This window comes from Galendromus occidentalis, unplaced genomic scaffold (assembly GCF_000255335.2).
Source record: "Galendromus occidentalis unplaced genomic scaffold, Mocc_1.1 scf7180000077116, whole genome shotgun sequence".
Classification (NCBI taxonomy): Eukaryota; Metazoa; Arthropoda; class Arachnida; order Mesostigmata; family Phytoseiidae; genus Galendromus; species Galendromus occidentalis.
The window spans coordinates 83,856-107,659 of NW_003805104.1; the positions used below are offsets into that span (position 1 = coordinate 83,856).

General features: G+C 53.3%; 1 protein-coding gene across 1 annotated transcript in view; it reads left to right on the plus strand.

Moving 5' to 3' along the window:
* Nucleotides 1-23,804, plus strand: part of LOC100897335 (agrin-like) — a 75,764-nt gene that overhangs the window by 30,682 nt on the left and 21,278 nt on the right. The window contains 2 exon segments of the mRNA XM_029110794.1: nt 8,738-8,773; nt 21,599-21,805. Of these exon segments, the coding sequence (XP_028966627.1) occupies nt 8,738-8,773; nt 21,599-21,805 (243 nt within the window).

Here is a 23,804-nt window from a genome sequence, read left to right on the forward strand (position 1 = left end):
CAGCTGGGTTAACCTCGGAGCAAGCTATCGTATAAATATGTAATCAACATTTCTTCAGCGGGGGCGCTCGACTAGAAGTAGATCACTTCGCTTTGATGTCGCTTCGAATGCTCGGCTTCATCTTGATCACTTAATTTTTCCAACGTTCCCTCTGCTCACACGTCTCTCTGGCCTTATGGCGGAGGCCAAAGTTCTTCCACCTTTCTGCCTCGCCTGTCGCTCGACTAGTAGGATGCGAACCCTTCCGTATGCCTATTCGCCGGGCGGGCAGGCTGGCTGGCTGGCGGGTTGGTCGATGCTCGCTCCTCCTCCTCCTCCTTCTCGAAGAACGAAGCGGCCTGTGTGGCACGAGTAATGCTGATATGTCTGTCATGAATCAGACGTTATAAGAAACCAACGCGGCCACAGAGTAAACACAGGAGCCAGCCACGATATCTGAGATTCAAAGGGGTGTTCAGTCGAATGCACTTAGCCGAGTCAATAAATGACTCGCCGCAATCTATTGCCCGCTGCCGGCGGCGCATCTGCATAAGACCTAGTAAATTTCGCGCGGAAAACCATCGACCGAGCCGGTGACGGAGCCAGACAGGTCCGTACCATCAATCTCCTTCGAGCTCTGACGACCACCTCCGACGAAATAGCTCTCGATTCCGTCCCGAGACTTTGACACAGGGTCGCTCCTGATTATTCGATAATTTATTCATCACGCACGCACTGTCATTCTTTGAGGAAGAATGCGCGCGGGGGGCTGAGCTGGCGAGAACGCGAGAGAAAGCCTAGGGGAATAATATTATGTATTTCGCACAAGCAGCATTGAAGGCGGCAGCAGAGACAGCTGACGACGAGCACTGAGTGTTTGATCTATTCTGAGCCGAATTTCGCGGAAGCGCCCCTCGGTCGTCTATCTGGTTCGCGTTAAGCCAAGCAAAAACTCGAACAGACCCATAACTCAATTATCTTCGAAGCCTTTAATGGACGTAATGATGTTCTCCTCCGTATGCTCATATGCGCGCGTTTGTTAGTTAGACAGCTCCGGCAACAGCAGTGGCAGCATCGGCAGCTGAACTTCACACGAAAGCAGAACCAACTTTGTGAGCGGAGGACGCACTCCGACAACGATGGCGGCAAGCGCTCCTATCGGATGCTTCGAATGCCGGCGCGCCCACCATGACCACCGTTGACGGTAGAAATTAATTTTTGATGAGTATTTCCTCGATGGTTTGGATTTCGTGGACGAAAGAACGGCAAGCGATGGAACGGACTGCCTGGATTGACAGAACGAGAATGAACGGACAGCGAGACAAACACGCGGGCTGATGGACCGGCAAACGGATCATGAAGAGGCTCGCGAGACGGCGGTTGTCCGAATCCCTGGCGGACACCTGCGGCCCTTGCGTCATCGCGTCGGTCATTCCAGATTGCTTTCTCCGAGCCAGCTGGGGCGAAGAGCTCTGCGTCGTCAGATCCCGAGACAGAGTCACACATTCAGAGATCTGCCGCAGGGGGTCGGAATGGGGAGCGTCGAACCCACGAGCCCGGGTGGGCGTCTCGGGGATGCGGTTCCGCGAATTTATTGAACTGCACATGATCATGATTGGAGCGTTGGTTGGAATTTTTTCAAGTCATTCATGATCGCTCCGAGATCGGGGGATTCCCCCAACGGAGGAGGGAGAGTCAAGTCCGGAGCGACGGTCACTCGGCAAGAAGATGCTTCCAAGGAACATTCTGACATACGGACCGGGGAGCTGGTAGAGCGCTACCGGTTGGGAAAACGCTGAAGATCCACCATCTGGTTCGGACAGAGAAGTTCCGGGAAAGGGATCTGAGCTCGGGGAAGAATTTCAAGGTTATTATGGAGTTTTGCCGGAGAGTTACTCCTGGTGAATTCGCGCTCGAACAGACCCACGTTGTCTTCCCTACTGCCGCCGTCGACGCCGACGGGACATCTTTTCGTTATCACTGTTTGAAATCCTGATAAATGAAGCTCTTCTCCATCGTTGTAAGTGAGACAGGCAGCCAGCGGAGAAATAAGTTTCGAAACTCCAACAGCTGGCGGCATCATCAGGTATCAGGTGACCTGATAAAAGTCCTCTGCGACGTATAATTGTAGCCAGAAGAGTTACTCGAGCGGCATTCGTGCAAGATGCTGAAACTCTACGGAGTTCGTGAGGACGGTTAAGGGGGCGATCGAGTCCGTCGCTTCAAAAAAGAAAAAAAATACGAAACTAGTTGTTGTCCTTTTCATTGTCGTTGTCATGCTTGTCGTCGCAGCCGGCCGCCTTCCTCGTCATCGTCAATGGGAGCAAAGTGGATTTATCTGTAATGCCGAGAACTTCGGAGAAAAGCCGATTTGAAACAGACCGGCTCCATAGATACAAAGCCACCAGTTACTTACCGGACAACAACAACGACGACGACGACGACACGAGCAACAACAACATCGCGAGGGGTTCGGCAGAAATACTGCGTCGTCCTCGCGAGGATGCTATCCGGAGCGTTTTGGAGCGCGAGATTATCGGCCATCTCGATTTGATCGATGTCCGGGTGTTCCAAGAAGCTCGTAACGCGGAAAAACGCCGAATTCCCCCACCATCGATGATTACTGCGGATGAGAAGAGATCCGATCGCTCGGACGCATTCGGATTCAGGATATGATCCGCAAAAAAGGAGGCATCTGATGAACATTCGAGATCCCTCTGGGAATGTCAGGATGTGTGCATGTGGGTCTGTTTTGGTGCTGCTTTGGGATCTCGTTGGTCGCTCGGGTCGACGGATGGTTGGTCGGTCGCCCGCCCGCTCGCTCGGTCGGATGGCTGGTTGGTGAATTTTTGTGAGCTTCATCGCCGACAAAATCTCCATGCTCCGACTAAGCAGCTCGTTTTTCTACTGCTGCTTCTGCTGATTAACCACCACCTTCGCTCTCGTATTCAGGATTAAGTGACGGCGGCGGCCGCGCTCAGTTAATAAAACCTCATCCTGACGCATTCCGTCCGCCGATAAATGCTCTCACACGCCGCTTATCCGCCTGGATGCCTGCAAAGCCTCTTTATGGATGTCGTCATCATCTGCATGTACTTTATGCAACGTTCCGGGAGCAATAGTTTTGCAAGTCGGGGAAATCGCTCCCAGAGACCATCGTGGCCGAACTTTCGATGACGCTCCGGCTGCAGTATGTAATTAAATTGTAGTACATTCTCCTGGCGGCCACGAAAACGTCCCGTCAATCGATACCGGACCCAGTCTGGATGGGAGCGATTCAGAACTGAATCCATTCAGTGGGAGGAGCATGACCTCTTCCAGAGACCCCGAGATTCGAGCCCGAGGAATTCAGGCCCTCTCACTTGCGGAATGAGGCCTTGCGGGAGTAAGCAACAGGGCGAGTAGGTTCCCGAATCGATATGTCCCACGCCCGTGCCGTGGATCCACGCACGCGGAAACAACGCGCACGAGGAGAAGCGGGAAAACACTCACTTGCACAATATCCCAGTCACGGCTCTATAAAGCGCGCTGCTGGGAATCGCCCGAGGCCATAGTAGCCCTGCGTGTTGTAAACCCCTTCGCAGAGATTCGTCGACGAGGGCATTTAATATCGGCGCACTCAGTAGCTGGCTTTTGTCACCGCACTCACTCTCATAACGCCGGTCGCACTGTGTTTTTTCAACTCTGCGGGCGAATGAACGTGTCGCTCAATTCGAACAGGAGCTCGATTTGTCATTGATAACCTAGGATAAAGACAGAGCCGCATGTTGCTCCGATGCCTGGATGAATTCACACAATAAAAGAAATAATAAATATTTTGACGGAGGACCGGAGTCGGCGAGGCTCGCTCTGATACTTCCGCGAAACATTTCTCCGAGAGATGACGTCGCCGGAGACCCGAAAGAAGTTTCACTTGTTGTGGAGAATACCACGACGCCGACGACAAAGACGAGTCCGGCTAGGAATAGGAAGAGGTCTAACACCACCACCACCAGCGGCAGCAGCAGCAGGGAAGGATATAGGGTGACGGCCGTAAAAACGTGTTCGCCCTGTGTTCGGCCGGTTCGAAGAGAGATTTTTGTTGAATTCAACGACTTCGGTCTTCCGAAGCGGTGTTATGTTTTTAGAGTAGGAGCCGTCTCCCGTTGGTTGCGCCGAGAAGGGTTTAGAAGGAAATGGCGAGTGCGAGGGGAGAACGGAGCTTTGTCGTCGTCGCCAGCGCCGCCGCCGTCGTCGTCATCATCACGCTTATAGCCCTGATATTGGCCCCGAGCAAAAAGTGCCTAATTACGTAATTAATAAGGCGTGACTGGTCCGTGCCCCGTACCTGCACTCGTCTCTTTTTCATACACTGTTGGCAAACAGTTTCGATTTGTACGTCAGTGCTGTATGCGTCAATTTTTTCCGGGAAATCGTGCGAATCGTAACAGACGGAGAATCAGAATTTCCTATGACTCGACGCCGATTTCTCCCCAAGAGGTTCGTCAGCGGGGCCGCACTGATGGAGCCGCACTCTTTGCTTCGATGTCGTCACACACATCACATTGTCAAGGAAAAAAAAGGCGACGACTCGGAGCACCGCGCGAGCGACCGCCTGCTCGGTCGACCCCACTCATCTTTTCCGTTCCTCTACTCGTCTATGAAATGAAATGAGACGAGAGACTCCTTATCATCATCCAGCCATCTCCCGTTGGCGTTACCGTATCGGGAAGTACAGACTACGTTGTCGCACCAGATGGGTCTGACTCTATCGTATTTCTCGCCGCGCTCGTCATCATTGGCACCTCTCGGTCGGTCGGTCGTTCGTCGTTTCGTTTCCCGGGACGTCGGAGTATTTCGACAACCTACCGATCGAACGGCGGTGAGAATCTTCGCTGAAAATTCGAGGCAGCGCCCCCCGAAACCTAGAGGAACTGAAACCGCCATCCATGTCCGGAAGATTTGTTTCACGAAGCGGGCTCTCATCGCACACAAAGCCACGGGAATTCGGGACGGAGACACTTGATGGAAGATAATTCTGGAGATAACTCCAGGGCGACTCTCCGCGCGGAGCCTCTGAGCAGAGTGTACTCGGCTTCGCAAGAGCATCGGTAAACGCGAACGCTTCATTTTAATTTTTCCATCCGTCAATATCGCCTTACAAATTGTCGGATCCCGGACTCCGTTCCGGAACTTCTCGGCTGACCGGAGAGTCCGCACACCGAGCTCCGAGAGCAGTATCGATCGCGAGGGTTCATGGTGGTGGAGGTTCGGAACGCTTCGTGGTAAATCTCTGCGTTCCCGCTTCGTGAACGGAAAGCTTTCCGCAAAGTGTTCATATCAGAGGCCTCTATGTTTCTGCAACGCTCATTGTGAGTGTCGTCCCCTTTTTTTTGTGACTCGCCGTGAGTCTCTTCCCGGTCGCGGATGGCTGAGTAGTCGAAGACGACGTCAATCGAAATATATGTGCGGTCAGTAGGAGCCGCGAGAGAGTCCCTCGAGACGTCGACGGCGGTAGCGGCGGATCTAGTAGCCGCAACGAAAGAGGACTATCTGGCCAACTGACTCGCATCTGTCTTCATTTCGAAAGCAACCTACTCGAGAAGTCGCTGCAGAGAATAGGGCCATTATAGAAAAGAAAAAACCGCCGACATCTGCAGCAGCAGCAGCAGCAGGTGGTGGCGGACTGGCGGTCGAGCAAGCAGAGCAGCTGACCGAAGAAAAATTCTTGTTTTCTACGTCCGTCGGCAGAGAGCTGGAAACAGGCCGAACGAGCAATTTTGTTTGAGTGCCGAGCGGCCAACGGAGTGACGTCCTCTCACTGGTGAGTCAGTAGTCGGTCGGGACAAGACCACCATAGCCATCACGACCACTCCTATCGCCTTCTTTGGCGGCGGCGGCAACAACGAGACTCACAGTGGCCGCAACAGAAGCGACGAGGCTCGAGGAGTTACGATTAACGATCTTCTCTCGGACCGAGCTAGGCTACACTTAATCCGGGCAATTACCTTGCTGTGGCCGATTGGCCTCCGAGTCTCAAGAGACACCGCTTGCTTGCTCACTCAGCCGCTCGCTGCTCGGCAGACGGCGGGACAGACAGGCGGCCTGTGAGGAATAGAAGAAGAGCCACTGATTTCACCAGATTTTGTCCACTCCCGCTCGCAGTCCACCGGGGCGCAGACTAGGTGGCAATAGGAATAAAGCCACGGCAGATCCGCTCCCTCAACAATACGTCCCCATTCGAAAGGTTGAACAGAGCTTGGGAGAGGAGAATCGATACCCTGACCAGCTGAAGATGTTCGAGAAGAGGATTTCCCGAGCCTGGGTTGAAACACCTCGGAAAGTGGGAACCTAAGATCTTCTCGTAGCTGTTCACCCCACAGAATTCGTGAGACGTATGAATTCCTCAGGATCAGAGCCTCAGTTCGGACCTCTGTGAAGGTCCTGGGGCAAGAAAAACGCAAATCGAGGATAGAGAGTTTTCCGAAACCAAGGCTGAACAAAACATCCTCGAAGAATATCGCAATCGATCTCAGATTCTCCGGAAGGTGGATAACTGGATCAATCTGAGCTGTTCTTGTCTCATAACAACTACCGGGAGCTCTAATGGGGGGGGGGAGATCTTCCCTAATTACCCGATTTCCTCATCGCTCGCGAACTTGAGCTGGAAAGGTTGGGCGGAGGAAACTGTCCAAAAAGGCGGAACAGAAAGCGAAACACAGACAGTGGGTGGATACAGCTGAGTGTATAAGACAAGGAGAAGGAATAAAAATCCTCATGCCAGATTAAGGCTGCGTTGCCCAGGCTGGCCGGCACCCTGGCCAAACTGGTTGGTCGGTCGGTCGGCCGCTCGGTTGGCTGGTGCCAGTCCGACGAATTTGCATAAAAACGATACATTTTTAATCAGCTTTCTATCTCGCAGTTCTCGGCTGCGAACTTCGCGCCCATCCCCGTGTCTCGGCTCCCCACGATTCCTCCCGTTTCTTTTTTTATTACGCTCATTCGCTCACATTGTTTCGCCGCATTCGTCCTCTTTCTTATCGCTCATGTCTGTTTGACCAGCTATTGTCGCTGTCCCGATCTCGCTCCCGGAAACTGGATTTTTTTTCGATTGGCTCTTTATCGATGCGATGCGGCTTCCCGGGTCCGACAACTAGACCCAAGTCATAGTCTCTCATTCACCCATATCCATTCTTGGAGTTTGCCATTTGGGCGGACGGGAAAAGCTCGAGCTTCGCTTCCGTCTCACTTAAATTCAGTTAGGTTTCTCGCTTGACGTCTGCCGGAGAGAGGACATTCCCGGAAGGAACCAATGCCCAAGGAAGATCCACGACGGGACTATTCGATGATCGTGCTAGGGGAAATCGAAAGTTTCCTCTTCGGAGGAAAAAAAATAAAGAAGGGTTGCGTACCTCTAACCAATGAAATATAAGCCTTCAAAACTTTGAACGATAGAGTCGGAAAGAGCTCTTTCTACTAAAACGCGCAGGGAAGGGAGACAACGGAGAATGATTCAAAGCGAGGAAGAAACTTTAATGGTCCTCCCGGAGCTGCTGCCGCTGCTACTCCTTCCGCTACTACTACCACTGCCACCTACTAGCGCTGCTATCCAGGAGCACAGGACCGGGCTTGACATCCCATAAATCAAGAGAACCTAAATCCTCGTTGAAGGATAGTCTCCATCTCCGTAGGCCGCATCAAACTGCCGACCACAACAGCCCTGTCCTCCCCGATTTCCATGACAAGTCTCCCTAAATGTTTCATCGGACCGGTCCATTCAATCGTGTTGTTGATTCATCCCGCCAGGATGAAGGAGAGACGCTCCATCGAGAAAAAAACCGATATCGATCAATTCTGGACAATCCTCCAAATAGAGGAGATCGAAATCGATGATCTTCCAGCGGTCCGTCGCGCCTCCCCCGTAAAGTCGAATGAGTGGAACTCTGGGAACTCTCGCGGATCGGGTCAGACGACGAGCAGTAGAATTTGAGTTTGTCCCGCAGGGTTTGGGAAATTCCGTTCGTGATCCCGACATTCCGAAATTTTCTGGCCTTCTTGTCTGAAACTTTTCGGTCCCTCTCAACGGGGGAGACCCCGTCGGGAAAGTGTTCCGAGTGAGCGTACGTTTCCTGAATTTCCCGCGCTATCCTGGAGAGTATACATATGTATGTCTTACTTTCGGAACGGAACTCGCGCGACCAAGAAGAGGAGCTCGTTGAACCCGGCTCGCGGCCAGACGGCGCGGCGTTGAGCTCCCTAGGAAAACGACGCGGAGGAGGGAAGCGGGGAAGTTTCTTAATTATTTGTAACTTTTTATGCAACCCCTGCTTTTTTCGTTTCTCCCACTTGCCTCCCATCCAATGTGAACGTTGGCCGCTGGTAGTGACAACCTTCGCTGCTGCCAGACGCATCTGCGAAAGCGTCGACGACGACGGCGACAGCGAGAACGACAACGAGCCAAAAATATCCTCGCTCGGTATTCCGTTCCTTCTGGGCAAGACTGAAAATCTCGAACGCCTTACCTTATGGTGGTCGTTCGCTTTAGTCTGTTTCGTGCTCGACAATCGTTCGTGACATCATTTCGACCTAGTCATCAGGATCGGGATCAGATGCATGTGCGGTGTTTCCGAAGTGATGGTGCAGCCTCATTAGAGAAAACGGTGGAGGGGTTCTGGGCTCCCACGGGTTCTTCGGAAACGACGCGGAAAGATTTCTGACGCGTCGAACGCTGGCCTCATTTCAAGAAGTTCGCTCTAATTTGTTAATTTTTCTCTTACAGATGGCCCTTACGGCGCAGCACCCGCCGCACGAATAAGTGAGTACTGAAAGATACTTGACTTTGTGCTGCCCATTCCATGGACTCGCGGCGGATTTCGCTGAATTTCACGGCCTCCTACGAACCGTAGTGAGGAGTCCCCAAAAAAATACCGCAAAGTCCGCAGGAACGTCCCAATCACGTGAAAATGTTTTGACCTAGAGAGCTCAGTCTCATTTCTTTGAATCTGGGTTCAGGATTTTCGCGGGTGACCTTGAAGCCCTTTATTCCTTCATTCTTCTTCCCTTTGTCAACGAAGATCATCGAGGGGCGTCATCCTGGGTGGTAGGCCGGGTCGACACCGAGGACCTCTCGGTGCGGGGATGTACGCGCAATCGCAACGCGACGATAAAGAAAAAAAAAGAACACGCGCAGGATCGGGACGTTTTCTGAAGGATGCGTCGATGATCGACGCCACAATCCAACGACTTAGTTGTCAAAACAAAGCGCCCCGACATACGCAGAGACGAGCGAGCAGACGTCCCGACCGACGCGTAGGGAGGCATGCAATCAGCTTGTTAGGAGTCTCAGGAGATGCTTAAGAAGCTCGCCCGCCTCCTGTCGGTTCACTCGCAGAGAAAGTCGCGGCGATGTCTTCTTTTCGGGAAACAGCTGTGTATTCACGATTTCCCCAGGCACCTTATTGGGTTAGCTCACTATGGACCGAGTCGGCGCCGCCGCCGCCACCGTCGGTGCCGCACAGAAAGACAACCAGAGACACAGATGGGCGGACTGGACGAGTGGCGGACTAACGGACGGGCGGCTCGCCACCATCCGTCCGTCGCTTCGTTTGCTGGCGTGCTTCCTCTGGTCAAAGCGACGACGACGACGTCAACGACGACGACAGAGAAGAAACTCGGTGACCGTGGAACAAACGAAGCGGACTCATCGGAACATTTCGTCGTCTCTTCAATTCGTTGACACCGAGCGAGCGCAGCGAATTCTCTCCCAATTAGAACGAAATTTGGAAAGAAGAAATCACTGTTCCATGCCTAATTAAAATCGTTGCCATGGTCGGTGCGTCTGTCCCGTCCGTCAGATCTGTCGATTGCTCGTTTGCTACGGTGAGCACGAAAGCAGTTCCTGGCTTCGATGAGCCTTGAAAGATCCAGTGTTTCAATGATCCTCGAACTACTCGCAGAGTTTTCGCACGGGAAATCGGTCAGCTCCTCGATCTTTCGGTTCTCTGATCTCTCGGAGTCAGTCCCCTTGATCGCCACTGGCTCCCCTCGGCTGGTTCTCGACAGTCCATCGGTGCAGCAAGAGCTTTGTGGATTCCTCGGCTCTCATTGCTCGTTATTCGGGAGCCCTGGTCAACCTGAGCCGTATTTTAACACAACCGGATTTGAGCTCTCGCCACGGAAATACTCGGCAACCAAGAGGCTGAAAACGATTTTCTCTCCGCCTCTGATTTTGTGCTCGAGCCGTCGAGTCGCGAATCCTTTGACTCCCATCTCTCGCAAGTCCTGCGATCATTGAAGATTCGTCGAGCAAACGGTTCGATGGGGAACTGCGCAACGCTGGATCGGGCGAGATTGAAAGGGCAACACCGGGTAAGAGAATACGGAAGTTCGCCTGTTGTGAGCTGCGAGGGACATATTTATCACGATACTGTCATCTTGCAGCGAGCTGCTCTGACAAATTGAGGCTCTTGCCCTATGCGCGTCCGTCCGCCAGACTGCTCGGCCCCTGGTTCCTCGCTCGCTCAGCCGCCGAACCCTGGATGTAAATACATTTTCACGATATGTGCATATACTCAAGTCGCCGTCTTCATTAATGAAGTGATCAAAGTCTCACAGGTGTGAAGTCCAATGAGATGATGATGGAGACGAATAAAATCCTGACGCGAATTCATGCCACTCCTTCGAATTACCTAGTCGAAAAAAAAAATCAGCGACATAACATACAGTGAAGTGCGTTTACTGTCTCGGAGCGAACCCAAGCCTCCTCGACCCGGTTGTTTCACCCAATTCGGCTCATCCGAAAAGTCGAAGGCGATCGGTTCATCATTAAGCCTGGATGACCGGGGAAGAAGACGTGTTCGACAGTGGAATTCGCAATCGGCACGTTTGACTCGAGTTTCTCGTCTACTGAGCTCTCACAGAATGGAAACAAGCACGGGAACGGTGAGACGGGAAAGCTGCCGAACGCTGTCGGAGAGCCCTCGTCATTCCGGAGACTGCCGCTTTTCTCGTAGGTGACCGACGCCATCGTCGCTGTGGGCTGGCGCGGCCAACAAGACGGACTAAGCGTGGACAGCTTTAATCCAGGCGATATCTCCTCGTTAGCGGACCGAAAGACTCCGGGTGGCCAACGATTTGTTTCTTTTACACAACCACGTAAAGCCAGCCGAGGGAAGAAACTTCCGTTGAAAAAGCAGTTGTCCACATCTGCTGCTATTGGCCGTGATCTGTCCGCGTTCCCCCATTCGCTCGCTCGTCTTCCGGTCGCTGGCCGTTGTTCGTCGCTTCTGTGCAAATGTGCGAATCATGGCCTGCACGTACTGTAACGTGACAAGACGAAGATGTTATCTACTATCGTCGACGCCCTCTGGGCAAAAAGCAGCCGTTGGGAACGGGGTATTTTCATGTCAATATGGCCCGTGTCCTACCTCTCAGCGTCACCGCGTGCCCACCGCGTCCGTCACCGCTTCCTGCGTTCAGAGCGAGGAACGGTGGTGGTCTTCGAGCATCTCTGGGACGGGGTCTCACCGGACGGTCAAGGGCTCGTTGAGTCAACTTTGTTCCACCATCCGGCGTCTTGCGAACTCTCAATGGAGGGCCACCGCCTAGCTCTAAGGGAAAAAACTCGGATCGATGAAGTATCGAATATATCATAAACGACGTCATGAGTAGGAGCGGGGAACCTCGCCCGACGAAGGCGGAATAGCTGAGGATGGAAGAACTAAATTGCGGACGGCTGGCTAGCGAACAAGAGACCGAATCCCGAATTCTCCGACCCAACTTGAAACACAACCATGAAATCAACGGGGGCGAGCTCCACGGAGCGGACCCCGACTTGTCAAAACAGTCAGCTCTTAGATTCAGACTCCTCGGCATTTAGTTCGAGAGTTTTTACGCGGATCATTTCATCCGTCTGCGGATGTCGATTCCCGGTTGGACCATCGAGAGAGGACAGGCCTCTTCAACGAATTATTATTCGCGTTTCGACATGACGACATCGTGAACGTCGTTGTTTCCATACTACGTACCTACCGCATGTCTGTGGTCGATTAATCGGTCAATTCACCTCCGGAGCAGGTCGCCTGGCGGCGTAAATGTTTGTGGATGCGGTGAGTGGGTATATGAAGCGGAGCCTGATCGTCCAGGCAGCTCGCTCGAGGATCAAGCCGGCTAAGCGAGTTCCTCATTAATCTGCGCAATTATTCACCGTATGGCGAGCATGCGGAGCTCCATACGCCGTTGCTGATGCTCAACAAGGGATTTTGCTGTGCTCGCTGGGGATCCTCCTTACGTCACGGCCTTCGGCCCCGGAAACCCTCCCGATTCATCATCGAGTAATCCTCCAGGTCTACCGGGGATCGACGTTTTCCTCGGTCAGAGTCAGAACACTGACTGGCTAAAGGTCCCCAGAAGAGAGAGAAACCCATCGAGACCAGAATCGAACAATGTACAGCTTGTCTGAGTTTACCACCAGCTCAGTCAACGATCTATGGCTGGATCTTCGACGGAAATCCCGAACCTGAGTCGAATCATTTCAGCTGCTCGGGAGTCCGGCCCCGAGGGGACACCTGACGAGCGAGGCTTCGCTCCTCCGATCGGTCTCCTTGCTTTTCGGTTACTCAGTCAGCTGGGCCGTTTGGCCGAGCACTCGTCCAGCGAGACTGGCAAACCTTAATCACGGCTTGCTTTGGCACCTTGTGGCACACAGCTCCTTAGTCTGTCGGTGGTTGTCGGTGGGGAGCGATGCGAGACGAGTTGGAGGGGATCGCCTCACCGAGACACCTCACCACCACCAGCAAGCGAAACAGAGGAAGCCTGTTGGCCGGCCGGTTCTTAGCAGCTTCCGGCTCGCTGAACTCGCGGAGGACTTGATTGGTAAGGTGGCTTAGATGTCGACATCATCGGTATGCTGCCTTCCATCTATCGCGGAGCTTTATGCAGCTATGTTCCCCAACTCTCTCCCTCTGAATCGGAGATCACGTAGAATAAAAGCCAACATGTGTGCTCCAGTCTACGTGTTGTTTCGGGAAGCGGCGCTGAGACAGAGGGCGGACGAGACGACATCGCGGAATTCCCGGATAATTCATTGGTGTGAAGCCGAGGGAAATTCACGTTCTGCGCTCCGGTCCGATGCATACAAGTCAGCCTATCAGGAGAGAGCAGTGTTGACATTTCTCCTCCCGAGTTCAAGAAGACCGGAGTGAGATCGAGTCAGAACGGGTGCTATTTACAATTCTCTTTGCAGTAGTTGTTCTTTTATGTCTGCCGATCCTCTCTGATTTCGACTCCCTGCTCCGATGTCTGCGCGGAGTTTTCACTTTCTTTTCCCCGCCACTCGCCCTCACCTCGTTTCTTTCCCGCACCTCCCGCTCCTCACCTGTCCCGTTCACAAGGCCTCCCGCCGAAAGATAACGACGGGAGAAAAGGGTCTCCTCCGAGGAGAGAAATGTCTGCCATCAAAAGCGCTTAATTGCCGCCCGTGCTGCGGACAGTGAGCTATTTAAATACCGTGGCTGTCTCCGCTGCAATCGTCGTCGACGCCTTTCCCGCCGCGGCGCAGTCTACACGGGGGGCGGTCTACACGAGGGAACGACTTCCTTTCGACGCTTCGTACGCAGTCGGAGAAACAAAAAAAAAAATCCGCGGCAACGCTGTAATCTAAGAAGGCTTCGAACAGACTCGCCGAGTGTCGCGGACAGCCTCTTCCGATTTCTCCGTTGCTTGAAGCTGGAGATTCCGAATTCCGGATCAGCGGAGCATCGGGTCCTCCTCGATTGGGGAAATTCGGTATGGGACTGCTGAGCGTTTCTCCGGTACGGCCTGAGCGAACGAGTTTCCGATCTGGAGCCGACAAGCCTCCTCCAGTGCTCAGTCGAATTCCACGGGAGGGAGCGCGTACCTGTAAATATCTCTCGACGCTCATATGCCTCAGCCTTGTTCCTCGTTAACTTCCACGAGTATTCAGGGTGTTGCAAAGAGCTCGCGCGACCCGTTGGCTCCGAGTCTCGGCGGCTTCGGTGGCAACAGCAAGCGACCGACCGGTCTCACAAAAAGCTTTCATTAGGGCGCTTCTAATATGCGACCAGGCTCTTGCCACGAGCGAAGAACACGTTGAGCTCGCCCGTCGACGGTCCGTCCGCTTGTCGCTAGCCAGTGAGCCAGTTGGGTCAAGAGGGTTCAGCGACGGTCTGGTCACCGAAGTGCACTGGGAAGCCGCTGCACAGGCATCTTGACTCGCCCAGACAGCCGCGTGGATCGTCCGACACTTGATTCTGAATGACTTTGAGAGAAATCGGACAGATGGGCAGACAGACGGACGGAAGGACGGACGGACATACGGTCGGTGGAGCGGGCGGACGTACGGACTGATGAACGTACGGGATGCGCAGCATACACTTCCTTCTACTATACAATGGAAAGGTGGAAAACGGAGTCAAGGAGGTGATTACGGTGACAGAGTCGATGATGAATCTCTTTCGGGGGAGCGGATGGAGGGTCAGGAGCAACTGCAAAAGCAGGAGAGCAAGGAGTAGAATAAGAAGAGTCCATAGAGAGGAAAAAGGAGAACCGACCGGCGAGGGAGCCGCTCGGAGCCAAGACGTGTAATTTCAGACTTTCTCTGCGATTCACTTTTTTTAGGGTCTGTGGCAACGGCGGCTCTGGCAGCAGCCACTGCATCGCTCCGACGGTAGCGTCCGCTTAGCCGACGTCCACTCTGCTTCCGCTGCTGCCGCCGCCACTCCATATCGACCGGACTCGGTCCGGTGGACGATCCTCTTTCGTTCTCTCCAAATGGATAAAATCGCCTTCTCTCTTTTTACAGTCTGATTAGGGGGTCTCGACTCGTCATTTTTCACGATAGCCATTTTGTCCCCTCTCGAATAGCCCTCAGTCTCCCGTATTGACTCTCTCCCTCATCCGTATTGACTTCTCAATCTTCCCCTGTCGCTCGCTCGCTCGCTCGCTCGCTCGCCTATCCTATTGTCCACATGAGTCCTCTTTGCCTTCGACGACGACGACGAGCCTTTCTGGATTCCCTCGCTCCCGCTGAGAAGTCGCGGCGACAGACATTGCTCGATGTCACTTCTCGAGGAATTCCCTTCTCTATCGAAACCTTCTCTCTGGGCTCTCTCGGAAAGACCGACCGAGGACAACCGAATGGACGCATGGCTGGGCGACGGAACAAACGGCCATCCTCATACATGAAGCCACACTTTGGGATGTCGTCGCCGAAAGAAACGACAGCGGATGAGGCGAGCGGGGACGAAAAAGAAAAGTCCGGCCTTAGAGGGGATTTGGGAAGAAACGAACAAATTCGGCAATTGGAGCTACTGGCGCGTCATGCCGAGTGGACTTCTCTCGAGCGAGCGAGCGAACGGACGAGCAAGCGAATGTACACGACCGGCCGAAATGGCAAGCGAAAAGTAGAGCGTCCTCTTCGGTGCGAGCGAAGAGATCCACCACCCGATTTTGTTGTTTCTGCTGCCGCTGCTGCTGTCTAGATCGACATCGTGAAGATAGGAAGGAGGGATGGCCTGAGCGGACCGTCGCAGCGATCCTCGATCTCTCGCGCGGATGAATTCGCAAAACTGCAAGTCTCTTTGAATTTCTGTGGTCACTCTCTACCGCATCCCTCTCAACAAGTGACTCAAGCATAAAGACCCATCACCCACTCGTCGCATCGCCTATCCCACAACGAGCGGACGTCTCCGGGAGCAGATCGCCTCTTACGGAATGACCTGGAAGGATTTTCTCTCCTATTCCGGCGCGGATATCTCGGGGGAAATTCCCCGGAAGAGAGAGAGAGGGAACAGGGCCGACGCATTCGTAATCTTCGAGCTCGCGGAACCTCACGGGATGTCGCTGGAGAAACAGCGACACTTGAATCGGGGAACTGGACGAACGTGGAGTCGAGACCTCGATGACAGACACATTTTTCCCCACTCCCGTGCCCCTTCTCCTCGGTCTCTCTCCGGGAACAACTCACAAACAAGTGAACGGCAGCGGTCGGCGTCACGGACAGAACTCGGAAATCGGAGAATATTCGAAACACGTAGTTCTTACGGCAAGCGCGGAACACTCACCAAGCTCCGTAGCTCGGTGAGGATTCGCTTTTTATCTATATCACGATCCACCCGGTGACCCCCTCTTCCCCCTCGGCCCCCTTCGTCTCCGCAGTCCATCGGCAGCGGAGGTTCACAAGACGGAGTGGACCTGGCGGACGACGTCGACGAAGACGATGACAGTCAGCGAGGAGCGCGACATTTGCATAATTAAGACGGAGCATATAGCGAAAACTATGAGGAGAATATTGGTGACTATTTTTGCTCCTAGCGGCTCCTTCCAGTGCTCGTCCTCCTCAATAATGATTTGAGTAATTGCGACCGGTATATTTTTTATGACTCACTCAGCGTCATAGAGCCGGACTTACCCGCTTTCGGTTCGGGAACAGCTGGAACCGTACGCTGGTGTTTTGGTCAGCTGACTCCTCTTCCGCTTTCGGTCGGTCGCCGCTCCGCAACCTCTCGGATCGTTCGTGCTCCATTCTCATGGAAATATGCCGAAGATTCGGAGCTGTCGCCTTCGTGTGGGGAGATCGAGCGCGGGGAGAGATGAACCGCGAGACGCGTCGCGTCCTCAGAAACATTCCTGGATAGAATACTCCTCAGGAATGCCGATTAAACCGAAAAACCGAAACGAAATCCACTGGGTCCCCATGGAATTGTGATTTCCATCGCACAATCGATGTATTCATCTAAACACAATATATCAGTGACGGCTTGTGTTGACGGAGGAATACGAATCAGCAGATAATCAGAATCATTAGCTGAGCGTCAACTTCCATCGCACCAGCAGCGCGGGAGAACGTTCCAATCTCATTATTAGTCTGAAGGTGTTCACCAACTTCGTTTTAGAGCATAGAACAACAAACACAGAGTTGACCTTCTCCGGGCGGGAATCCGCAACAGGCGTTGAGCTTGCTGGTTCAAGCCTCGGCCACGGATGGTGGAGGTCACAAGTCACGACTCTTGTCCGCCAGTATCTCCAACTCGAGAAGAATCTCCAGAGAACGGTTTTCTCTGGACCGACCTCATGCTTTCGTGGGGAACGAGTTCAAGGCCTGATCGAAACGAAACTCACGGGATCGGAGAGAAAAAATTGAGGTTGTGGTGAGCGAGTCGATCTGTTTGCTGTTTCCCGTTCTCCTGCCCGAGAAGCGCGCGCGAGCCGGTTAGACGTTCATTCCAGCGACGTCGACGGTTTCGGCTGAATGTGCGTTTCGACCGTTATCTCATTTCGGTCGGGGGCATGACGCCAATTAGAACACGTCTTCGCCGGAAACGGAAATTCGGCTACATTTAAAAATTTCGCCGATGGAAAGGGAGGCCAACCGCGTTCACCAGGCTTACCCCGACACCGGCCCAAATGTCAACGGATTCGGATGTGGGTCAACCGGGCCACGCTCAGAGTGACTACTTTGTGTCGTTGGCCGCTCGCCCAGCTGATTGTGTTGTTGTAGAGACAAACGAGGGTGTGAGCACGGGTCTATGATTCATTAAAGATCGCTGTGTCTTGTTTCAATTAGCGCATCCGCCCGTTCGCGAGATTCGGACCCCTCGGTGCGTTGACGGATCTAAGCTCAGAAGAAAGCGACGGCAAACGATTGGCAAGTCGACGCGCGACGACGACTCCGTCGCGTTCCACGTGTCACCGCTTGAAAGGCACACCGGAACATATTCGGCGGGCTTTCGCTCGCTACCGGAATTTAATAAGTTTAGCTCGCTGATAAAGCACTATTCCGTGCGCTCGATTCGGATACGGTCTGTACGTTTCCTTTCCACAGAACCGCTATTGGTTTTAAATTTTGAACGTCGCACGCGCCGTACAGCAGCCGTAGTGTGCGTTTCCGGTCAAAGTTTCTGCCCCGGGTCGCCTCGAGCCTTGGACGCGAATGTATTTTTTTCTCCTCTTTCTCCTCCTTACATTCATGGAGCGACGGGACCGAGTTCTGAGCAGGGTCCTCTTCGGTGGATCCTCGTTCTCCTCGCCTCGAATGTCCCTCTGTCGCGAGAAGTGCCGAACGCGTTCGGCTACTCGATTCGAAATCTTTGGTATCGTGGCGGCAGTAAATCATCAAAACTCTCGATAGAGAAACTTTAGAACGCCTGCACTGGCATTCGAAGTCGCTTGCCAAACTTCTGACAGTTCTATAACATCCTGTGTTTAGCGAACATTGGAAGTGCCGACGAGGGGGAGCGCAGTCAGGAGACGAGGTCTTGGAGTTGAGTCGTCAGCGCCGTGTATCTAGTCTTCTCAAAAAGTTGCCAGATTCTCACCTGCCAAAACCCGACAGCAGGCAGACAGGCGCGCAGAACAAAGTTCTGAGGATCTGAAATCCGAGTGGGATTTTCCCAACCGGAACAAGTTCAGCTGTAGAGCTTCATCTCGTACGTTATTTTCGGCGCATCGAATCGAATCCCTCCGAGCCGGGGTCGGCCCTCTCATGCACTGAGGACTCGGAACCCCGTCTTTTATCAAACACTGAGCCGCGATACCGTCGCACAACGAATCCATTCGGGAAGGACTTGGGCCTATGATGCTCAAGCTCGGCTCGGGGCCGGACTTTTGTGTCAACGAAACCTCAATGGGGAAGAAGCCAGATGTGAATCACGGTTTTTCAGTTCTGCGAACTCTCCAACAATTTGTCTCCAGAAAAACGACGTCGAGGTAATCGCAGATAGTCCACAGGACGTTTGTTCGTTGTTTACTATTAATGGATCATGAATACGGGACAGCGAACGTCCTTCAGTAGATTTGGTAACGCCCGCTGGAAAAAGCCTTCTCGAAAGGTGCAAGACGAAACAAGTTTCATGACCCGACTTACTCGATAAGGCAGCAGGCGCACTCGCAGGAGCGTATAATTAGGCAATATAGGCCAGCGTTCGTCAGAGGGGGCGAAATAGGGGCGAGGAGGGGGGAGGGGAGTTCGTACTCCTTCCCCCTTCTCCCCCTCCCGCCAGGACTCTCAGTCGAGCACCGAATACTTGGGGAGTTCCCCTCACACACAAACTGCCAGACGCGAGCTCACACAATAACCCCGTACAGGAGCACACATTTTCCTTTCTGACGAAGAAGGAAATCGATTCAAAAACAAAGGGCCGCCAGCAGATGGCGAGAATAAATGCATTGCGCTCCCGTCCCGAGAAAGCCGATACAACAACTAGCCAATATATACAATATATCCTTATTTACTGGATGTGTGGCGGCGAGAGCAAGCTATGATCTCAGACTGAACAAGCCTAATGGCTGACCCAACGACAGGCGGACGGTCCGTACATGCGACCTGTGCCCCTGATCCTCCAAGCGATCGTCCGCCGGGCTTGTCTCGCGAGCACGCGGCTCGTTAATATCTTCTGCTTCCCCTCGAAGGTATGTCGGACAGAGTTATTGGAAAGTCCGATGAAGAGAAGCAGTCGTCCGCGCCTCGACGTGGGCGTCTCGTCCTCTTACGTTGGACGCACAACCATATCATCCTCACGAGGATTATTATTTTTGTAGGATGAACTCGAGCATGAGATTCGGCGGTCCCGATCACATCGAATCCACCGCACTGGCAGAGCGATAATCTGGTGGAGATCATGAGCGATAATCCCGATTGTGTCACCGGTTCCCCGCGTGCATGGAACCGCAGCCTTTTGCATGAGGGTCTACCGCTCCGGTCGATGTCGATGAAAATTGTCGATTCTGACGAGTAAGGAGACGTGACCAAGCCCATTGAGTCACCCCGTCGGATAGGGAGTCGCGCCGGTTCCTCAAAGCTTCGACTGTTGTGTTTTGTTCGGGACCTTCATCGCTCCTCCAGGAGAAATTCCCGCGGACTATTTTTTCAATATACAGCAAGGAAGGTATTCAGAAAAGGGGAAGCGTGATAGATCGAGGTGGTCACATACGGCGTCGAAACGACAGTGATCTCCAGCTCGATGCTGTTCCGTGACGTGATTGCAATCGTAAAGCGCGGAAAGCCACCTCCTCCCCGAGGTGGGTCTGCTCCTTTTTCCTCGGTGTCCGGACCCGGGGAACGACTCGCTGCCGAGTAGAGTTGGTCGGCGGCCGACCCACCAGCGTCAGACACCGTGGAATAGATTCGAGAACTTCCGAGGATTCGAGGGGAAGGAGGGAGAAAACTCACGAGACCTTGGAGCTCCGCTCGTTCGGTAATGAATAGGAGCCGGATGACCTTTGAAGTACATCCGCTCCGCTCTCGATGGACATCCGGGACAAGAGTCACGTATTTTAAACAGTTGCTTACGATCAGTTTCCCTCCTTCGGAAAACGCCGTCCGTTCGTAGCTGTCCCAGAATCTCTATGAGAACCGAGGATTTCCCGGACACGGGAAGCTCCCACCGTGAAGGTTCGATTCCAGTGTTAGCTCGTAAGCGCGGGAGCCAGTTTTTTCGTTAGTCGACGACGACTAACACTCGGGAAAGGGGTGACAGGTTAAGTAAAACTAACGAGCCCCTTCCACGGCGAAAATGCCGCTTCGCATTCTTCGCGAGAGATATATCACGAGGGTAGTCTCCAGGAATTTCCTACGGCCGGCTTGCCTGCAAAACTCTTTCTCTCCTGACGACGACGTTCGGATCGAGCTCCTGTTTCGAAAGCGGCGCGGGTTGCAATTCCTGTGTCTGCACGACCGACTCACAGACCGATTCCGAACTCGGAACGCGGGACTAGGAATGATTGTCTAAATAGTCATACGACGGTCAGTATGTATCAAAACGCGTTGCACGAGCGACGCGAATGAGGGCTCTGGGCATAGTGCAACGTGCCAGCGTTTTTCTTTATTCGATACGGAATTTTGAAACATTGACCTCCCCATAGAGGTACCAGCTGCAAGCGTCTCTACTAAGGCGAGAGGTGTTTATCATCATCAAGCTCACACTAGCCACCCAGTGAGCCTTCCGGCCTGCTTGGGAGTCTATGAGGCAGTCAAACGAGCGGGCCCGAAGGCGAGCTGGCAGACAGGCAGGCAAGCAGGAATGAAGTATGGGTCAGGCTCTCCCCCGACCCGGCCTCGAGTCATCGCTCAAAAAGCGGCCCAAAATCATCAGGCCCTCTACGTTGCCACCATTATATTCAAATTATCTCCTACTGCCGGATATTCTGCGCTGCGCCTCGTCGTGCCGAAGGCACAACGCCTTTCCGACGCACCGTATAAGCTCACAGCCAGACTGTCGCACCGGCGCATATCCTGACGGGCTGGCTTGTGTGTGATGACTCCAGATGATGCAAATTGGCCCGCGTGAATCAGCCTTGTCATGGGCGTCAATGTTTTCCCCGAACGATATCGGTAGCTTTGAAAAAATGATCTATCTCGTGGGGAATTCCTCCTCGTTCGTTCTCGTGATTAGCCACGGTAGAATTTCCTTCCGCGGCAGGGAGGAAACCCGAGCCCAACACGGCGGAAGGCTTGTTCCTCTCCACGCGGAACCCTCGTGGGGTACGGACGATCACAAGCCATAAAAATTCCTAGGTTTGAAGAATTCGTGTTCAGAGCATGTTTCGAACGAGGGCATCCGTAAAGCGGTTTGGCTGCGTCTGATCGTTCGAGATTTATCTGATGTCGTTCGTTTTATTTCAGAACCGTGCGAGAAGATCTACTGCCGTTTCGGAGCGGAATGCCACGTTAGCGATGACAAAGCGTACTGTCGCTGTAGGAAAACGTGTTCGGATACTTTTGCGCCCGTGTGCGGTTCCGACGGAATCACGTATTCATCGGAATGCAAGCTCAAAATGGCTTCGTGTATCAGTCAGAAACGGATCTATGTCGAGAAAATCGGACCATGTGGTAAGTTGCCGTCTTGAGTTTCTATTTTTTTTTCTTCATTCCGCCCAAAATCACCGTTGGAGTGCTCATCGATTGAGCCATTGAAGCTTGCCGAGAATGGATCCAGCTCGACCAGGGGAGATTTGAAGAGGGAATGTTTTAAATCCGAGCCGAGCGCCTTACCCGGAAACAAGACGGAATGCTTCCCAAAATCACGGAATTCCCTCGAGAATTCGCCGCCCTCGGAATCGTTGACTAAGCCTCAACAATCTGCGCTGACGTACCCATGCTTGCGCGTCCCCCACTCACTCAGACAGACACGCGAGGGTGAGAGCAGTCGATATAGAATTAGATTGAATTTGAATTATCGACTTTGTCCGTGTCGTCTCTTCTCCGCTTCCGTGTCATCTCGTTTCTTTACTCCCGTTGCTCCGCTCGTTCTTTTTTCCCTCCTCACGCACGCTTTCCCAAGAACGGGAATGTCATTATCTGTGACAGTTTCATCTCGACTGCGCTAGCTTCATCTGTGTTCGGATGTCCAAATCGTTTGTGCTTGTCGCCGTCGAAAACGAGAACGACCTTCTTTGACTTCCAAGTGGCAACAATGTTCGCTCGCGAAATCATATGCCTAGACAATGCCCTTCTGGAATTCCATTTGGCTCACGCACTATACTCATGGAAATCCGTACAAAGAGCCTAGGGCACAGATCGCTCCCTTCTCGAATAGATGCTTGAAACCGTTGGAAAACACATCGCAGGGTGACCATCAAAAAATGGATGCACCCCCGGTCGCACTGGAAAACTGAAGATACCTCGAAGGCCGTTCGATCCACCACCGGGCCGTCACGCGATTTCCTCCGACGCCATGCTTCGACGAGCCAGACGGTCGACGCCGTGGCCGGCTCGCCCATTTCGTCCCGATTTAAACGATCCCCATGCTTTTCGGTCCCCCCGTTTACCGAGAAATCCTCGCGATTCCTTCTACACTTCCCCGTGCAAAAGCAACTTCGGCGTCGGGCTGTTGTCTCCGCTCATTACGCGTGTACAGCGTCGGGTAGCAGGAAGCCGTGCAAGCCTCGGGATTGGCGACCAGCTGCGTTGCTCATTACTTGCGGTTCGCTAGGGTTTGAAGTTCGCCTGAAAGCTGCGGAGATCCCGTCAACACAGTGCCTGGCGCTTAGCCTGACTCTTGTTGAGCTGCGATTATCCGGCGGTTGGAATGTTATGGAAATATTTTTCCATTGATGTGGATGCTCAAAAGATAATCTCTTCTATTCTTTCCGGATTGAAGCCTCACGATATCAGATGAAAACCCCGAGAATCAGCCGTCGATTGAATTATTCAGAATCGTAGCGAGGACACTGATGAATTTACGAGTCCACGGATCGGTGTTCTCTGAAGATTCAGATTTGCCTTAAGTCACTCGACGCTACCCGCGGCAGACGGTCGCGGAGACGGCACCGGTATCCTGGCTCTTTGAAAATCCATTCTCGGAAAATTTTACCGTATAAATCTCTCGGAAGAGGGAACGATTATGATCGAACCCCCGGAACCTCGGTCTGACTCCCGGCGCTCCCCGCACTGGGAAGCTCAAGAGCGATGCGTCCATTTTGGCGCGCAAAAGTTGTAAACAAACCCCCGTTACCCCACGGAAGCACGTGTCGGGGGAGGGGGGAAATGATCTTCCTGGACCTCGGTACGAGTGGCGCCCTCTCCGGTGCGACCTGAGCAATTTCCAAAGCGGTTTCCATAGCAACAAAATAAAGTCGCACGCAGGCGCAACAACGCCGCCGTAGCGAGTGCTGGGGGGATAGGATGGCCGACCACCAGCTCCGCACAGACGACAGTGCGCGCAGCACCGAGATGTTGTTCTCTGGATCAGCTGCTTGGTCAGCGCGCTCTCGGCGCTGATTCCGGTCTCTCGGACGTGTTGTGCCTCAACGGATAATGTTATCGCATTGTTGAATTAATGCCAAGATGAATTTCCGAACAAGTGTGTTATTGCTGTGGGCAGCAGCGG